This window comes from Nematolebias whitei, chromosome 1 (genome assembly GCF_014905685.2).
Source record: "Nematolebias whitei isolate Nwh7 chromosome 1, NemWhi1, whole genome shotgun sequence".
NCBI lineage: Eukaryota > Metazoa > Chordata > Actinopteri > Cyprinodontiformes > Rivulidae > Nematolebias > Nematolebias whitei.
In genome coordinates this window covers 84826233-84831893 of record NC_056498.1, presented here as the reverse complement: position 1 = coordinate 84831893, position 5661 = coordinate 84826233, and the positions used below count along the sequence as shown (strand labels likewise).

Sequence of the window (5661 nt, the reverse complement as noted above, 5' to 3'; positions counted from 1 at the left end):
GAGGCAGAGAACAGCAGGAGGCAGAGAGCAGCAGGAGGCAGAGAGCAGCCGGAGGTAGAGAACAGCAAGAGGCAGAGAGCAGCCGGAGGCAGAGAGCAGCAGGAGACAGAGATCATGACATTATGTGCTCTTTTAGAGCGTTTAGAGTTTAGAAACATTGTTTCTAGTAAAATAAACTACTACTTGTGCTACTATTCCCACTTGGCGGTTTTTCACTTATTGTGGGGCTTCTAGGTATGGATCCCCTGCGATAAACGAGGGACTACTGTATTTTGCTTTTAGAAAGCCCCACCACAGTATTATAGTCAGTTTGTACAATCCAGTATGGGCCATGATTCACAGAAGTAGCCAGACAGGAGAAGATCGAAGTATAAAAGTTTGGAAACGCCCTAAAGTTTTTCACAGATTGATAAATAGCTTCAAATAAAAAAAACCAAAAACCTTCCTTTAAAAAGACTTGCTAATTATCAAGCAATCAACATATTTAGTTAAAAATCTCCTCCAGCTACATTTTGTTTTAATTGTTTGAAGCTGTAAATATGGAATTACTTTGTATTTTGTCCTCTCACTGCTTTATGTATTTTAACTTAGTTTTTGTTAAATATTTCAAGACACAGTCTCATCTGAGCTTAGATTGACCTAATTTGAGGCATATGGAGAACCAGATTATCGTTTAATTGTTTCCTAATACACTGACACTTTTAAAAGGTGTTTTATTTTGAAGGGGGGGGGGGGGGGTAAAGGTGAAAATCCTGGCTGGCAGGCATTACCACAGGACTTTTAGCATCACCTTTTTACACACAGCTAGTCCAGGAAATTAGGACATGAAAGTTCACTTTCACTCCAAACATGTTAGCAGAGGCTTGTACAGTATTTGTGTCCCGCTTCCAGGAAAAACACATGACTTTACCATGTGACTACGCAGGATCACAACCTTTGCATGTCGTTTTAAAATAAATGTTTCTATGCATTTTTCAATAATGTAAAGCAAGACATTTTTTAATGTATTTTTTTTTTTTTTGTGTGTGCTGTTTGTCATTGTGGCACCTTTATGCCATCTCATCTGTTAAAAAGGGTGAATCGGGTTTCCCGGGTGCCCCAGGGTTAAAGGTAAAGTCATTTTTGAAGCCTCTGACACTTATTACATGGTGTCATACAATCTATGAGCAATAACTATCTTCCTTCATTGCAAAGGGCCAGGCTGGAATCCCTGGTGCTCCTGGTATTCCTGGCATTCCTGGCAAGAGGGGCTTTCGGGTAGGCCTGGAATGGAATGAACTTCCTGTCTGGTTATGCTCGAGTCACCATTTTTGTTCATCATTATCTGGCTGTCATAAACCCATTGTCATTGTGTTTAATGTTTGTGACTTACAAAACATTCCAGTTAGGTTCCAGAGGCCCGGATTTATTAATAATATACAACAACTGGTTTAAGCTTCAACTTGTGCACATCTGGTTGATACACCTACCTGATGTTTTTCAGTGTTGTAAGCAAATAACACGTCAGTATTCAAGTGCAAAAACACCCATTAAGTTCAGCCGGTGTGAGCTGTCTGCACTTTCTTTGCATGATATCACAGTTGTCCTTGCTGTACAACTGAAATACAAACAGCTTACACAAAGTGACTGAAAGACAGAGATAAAAGTTTTTATCTCCAGATTTCTCCATCTACAAATTTTAATGAAAAGATTCTGAGGGAATCTTTAAAACGGCACCAACATCTCACTCTGTTAAAAATGAATCATATTCGGGAAACATTTTAAAATCAATATGTGACATTTATGCTTTTATGTCTCATTGCATTCTCATATTCTATCTAGTAATTAGAAAAGGAGGGTTGTTTGCTTCCAACCTGAACCAGGGGGTGCTGGGGGTGGGGGGTACAGTGGGGTTCCACAAAATAATTTCAGTTTTATTTGTTAACCTTTAATGCACTATTTGTTAAAATGTTTATAATTGTGAAGGTTTTCTCATCTAAAGGTAAACTAGCAATCACAAGATTGTATGCACCATGTTGGCAGCATTTTTGTAAATGCAACATTGTCTGATGTTCTTCACTGGAAGAGAGGATGAAGTATCTCATGCTTGACGTGTCTGGACTTTTATGTCAGCAACAGTGCAGCAGATTGTCCCTTCTCCTCTGTCTCTTTTCCTGAGAAGCTTTTACCTCCAGCTCTAAGGAGACACAATGCTTTTTTCAAACTACATGTTACAAACTCTAGTCTTTGAGATTTACACACTTTCAGCTCAGGCAGGTGTTTTTTTAATAGACTGCTGCATATTACATTTTTTATTAGTGGGCATTCCATCCATGTAGAAAGATGCTGTTAAATTAGTAGCAATGTTGGGAAAGTCAGGTTTGCTTCTGATTAATGTTAGTAAAAACCTCCATAACCCTTTGGTGAATCAGGGTATCAGTGATGGTCAGACCCAAGTGCCGGCAGACACGGGGCGCAGGAAGTAAATAAAAAGCAATTTATTTAACAAAGAAAAACAAAAGCCTGACGTGGCAACAAAACTTACGTGGCAAATGGAGTGAACAGTAAAACAACAGACTGAGGGAAACACGAAGAGTCTTTAGGGTTTACAGAGCAATGAGCCGACGTAGAGAACAGGAGAGCAGAGGAGATGGAGAAATGAGGTGCACCACCTGAGTGAAGTTGGCCCCTCCACCTTCTTCAAAGCTAACATAATTGGTGTCAAACATTTGTGCTACATTTGTGCAACAAAACTTTTTGTTTGTGCCGATATCATTTTAAAGAGATTTAAATGTTTCCAGGGGTCATCAAAGGTCAACAAATATCTGTCCATGTTGGAACTGTGAATTTCATGTTAAAATGATCAGGTGCTGAACTATGAACATGAATAGATTAATTTTAACATGGATGAAATTAATTTTGAACTAGGTCTTATTTAGGATGAACTGGTACAACGCCTCCATAAAACAAACCCAATGACCTGCATTTTGGTTTCTGACGACCAGGGGGTGCTATCAAACACGGTGCTGTTGTACTTTTGTACCTCTGGAAACATTTATTAATGATAGCGGCACAAACAAAAAAAAATGTTGCTGCACAAACCAGCACAAACGTTTGACACCAATTTTGATAGATTTGAAGAAGGTGCGCAATTTCACTCAGGTAAGTGCACCTGCGAACTGGTGAGAGTGATGAGAAGGTGACAAATGTCAGGGAACAAAGTCAAACACAAGAAGCAGAAGGGGAATAAAGACAAAAGAAACAAACAGCAACAGATTATGTCACATATATTTTCATATATTTTGGCGTTTACTTTCTATACTGTTGTCCTTCACCTTGTGTTGTGTGGTGTGACTCTGTGTAACAATTTAAATATAATATTGGCCAGACTTCAGGGGTATCTGAGGCAGGCTTGAAACACAAGAGTCAGGGTGGCTTCTGGGTAATACCAGATGGCTAGGCCTCAGACTGACGAAGCCTCTTGGATAAGGGGCGAAACGTTTCTTTTTAACAAAAAAAACGAAGTCCAGATGACATGATTCAACCTTTTTTGTTGTTATATACCTGGATGACTGAGAAAACAAACTTTGTGTATAATATTGGCAGTTTTGATGGCTGGTGTTTACTGTTTTCATGTCATATGAGCTAAATTAATTTACTGGTGAGGATTATGTGATGCTAATAAAAGACCTGGAAACAAAACTACTAATCTGAGCTCAATCCCAACTACTGGTGTTGTCTGTGTTTCTGTTTGGAGTTTCTCCTTGATGCATGGTTCTGTGCTTGCTCATGAAACAACAGTGTGCAGCTTCATGTGAGTTTGATGTGAAGGTGCGGGAGTGTCAACGTTCATTCATTCATCATATGCTATGATTTGTTAACACAAGGTGCCCAAGATGTTGTTATTATTATTTATACTGTGGAATTTCTGTAATTTTGTCAAAAGCCATTTGTTTAAAAAAAAAAAAAACATTTTTCAGAGTTTGCTTAATTTAATTATTTATTAAGTGAACTGAATTAAGTTAACTATGTTTCTTTTTATTTATTGAATTGTTTACTCTGGAAACATTTACTTTTGAGACAAATATCTGTGAGAATAGCAAGAAATGAAGATAAAACCTGTTGTGTTGTTTGTCTCTGTCACTGAATGCCATTAGATGACATGTTGTTGTTTATGTTTACCAGGGGGAGAAAGGAGAAGCAGGAATGGCTGCCAAAGGAATCAACGGAGAGCCTGGTTCACCAGGACTGCCAGGCCTAAAGGGGTCCAAGGTAAATGGAACCAGTTCAACAGATTCATGGTGTTATTGTATTTTAAATGAAACTGTAACAAATCATGTCAATGAAATAATCAAACGTTCATTTGTATTTCAGGGTGAAAAAGGAGATCAGGTAGGAAAGAAAGATTAAAGCACAATTGTGAAATGACTAAGAAACAATGTGATGTGAAAAAATAAAAGTGATTATTTTATATTTTTATACCAAATATTGATGTAAATACCACATTATGGTCTTCAGTAATAGTACTTGTAGACATTTTTTCAGTTTAACTTTCAATTTGTTTTTTTTTTTCTTTTTAAAACATCTAGGGAGATTTAGGTCTTGAAGGGCCAGCTGGACCAAGAGTAGGTCTTCACACATAAATTAATGTTTTCATCAAATTGCATATGCTGCTATAAAGAGGAAACCCTTTCTGAATGTTTCCACAACATTTACAGACATTCTTTTTCAACTCTCAGGGTCCTTCAGGCCCAACTGGGGAGCCAGGAAGAGCTGACATCCTAAACAATGAAAATGTATGTCTCTCTTACACATTATCATTTAGAGATATTTATCAGTGCTGACAAAAAAATCCTTCTTTACAGGATATTCGCAACATACGGCTGATGGTAAGCATTTTCCAGAGTTTGTCACATGTATAGACACAATACTGTAGCCACAACCTTTAGTTACCTTATTAACAAAAATGCTTTCAAAACAGAAAATACAATAATGCCATGTGAACACTAAGCTGAACTGAGCTGAACAGCTTCAAACATATAAGCGCAGTAATAAAGCTTTCACAAATAAAACAGTAAATTCACTAAATCAATATTTTCCTATCTCATTCTAGGGTCCCCCTGGATTACCTGGGCCTCCAGGACCCCCTGGAGTCCCTGGTTCAAAGGTAGGAGCCATTTTAGAATCACGGTTGACACAAAATTATGTTTGCAATCTTTTTCTTTAAATACTTTACTTAATAACATATAAATTGATTTTGGGGGGACATGGGGAGACTTTTTTGTATTTTGCAATTTTTGTTTTTTGCATGTTTGTTGATCCAACATTTCTTTAATCTAAGGGGGAAGTTGGTCTACCAGGCCCTCCAGGACTGGATGGAGAAAAGGTAATACTTTATTAACATCAGTTAATATTTATCAGGTAAAATGAAGGCTTACATAAAAAATATAAACTCAGATTTAGAGGTTGTTCAAAGAGCTATCTACATGTTAGATTAACTATTATTAACCTTTTCACAAACTCACTTCCAAACACCTGGACTATTTCTTCAACAATATTCTCCTCTACCCACTACCAGACATAAAACAATGATCTATGTATCCATCCATCCATCCATCCATCCATCCATCCATCCATCTATCTATCTATCTATCTATCTATCTATCTATCTATCTATCTATC

The 5661-nt window shown here is 37.4% G+C and overlaps 1 protein-coding gene across 1 annotated transcript in view; it reads left to right on the top strand.

The window, feature by feature from the left end:
* LOC119407532 (collagen alpha-1(XIII) chain) overlaps positions 1 to 5661 on the top strand; it is a 35602-nt gene that overhangs the window by 14100 nt on the left and 15841 nt on the right. Inside the window, exons 7-15 of the mRNA XM_037674357.1 lie at positions 1075 to 1110; positions 1195 to 1257; positions 4165 to 4251; positions 4354 to 4371; positions 4569 to 4604; positions 4719 to 4775; positions 4845 to 4868; positions 5093 to 5146; positions 5321 to 5365. Of these exons, the coding sequence (XP_037530285.1) occupies positions 4186 to 4251; positions 4354 to 4371; positions 4569 to 4604; positions 4719 to 4775; positions 4845 to 4868; positions 5093 to 5146; positions 5321 to 5365 (300 nt within the window). The 5' untranslated portion in view covers positions 1075 to 1110; positions 1195 to 1257; positions 4165 to 4185. The remainder of the gene's footprint in view (positions 1 to 1074; positions 1111 to 1194; positions 1258 to 4164; positions 4252 to 4353; positions 4372 to 4568; positions 4605 to 4718; positions 4776 to 4844; positions 4869 to 5092; positions 5147 to 5320; positions 5366 to 5661) is intronic.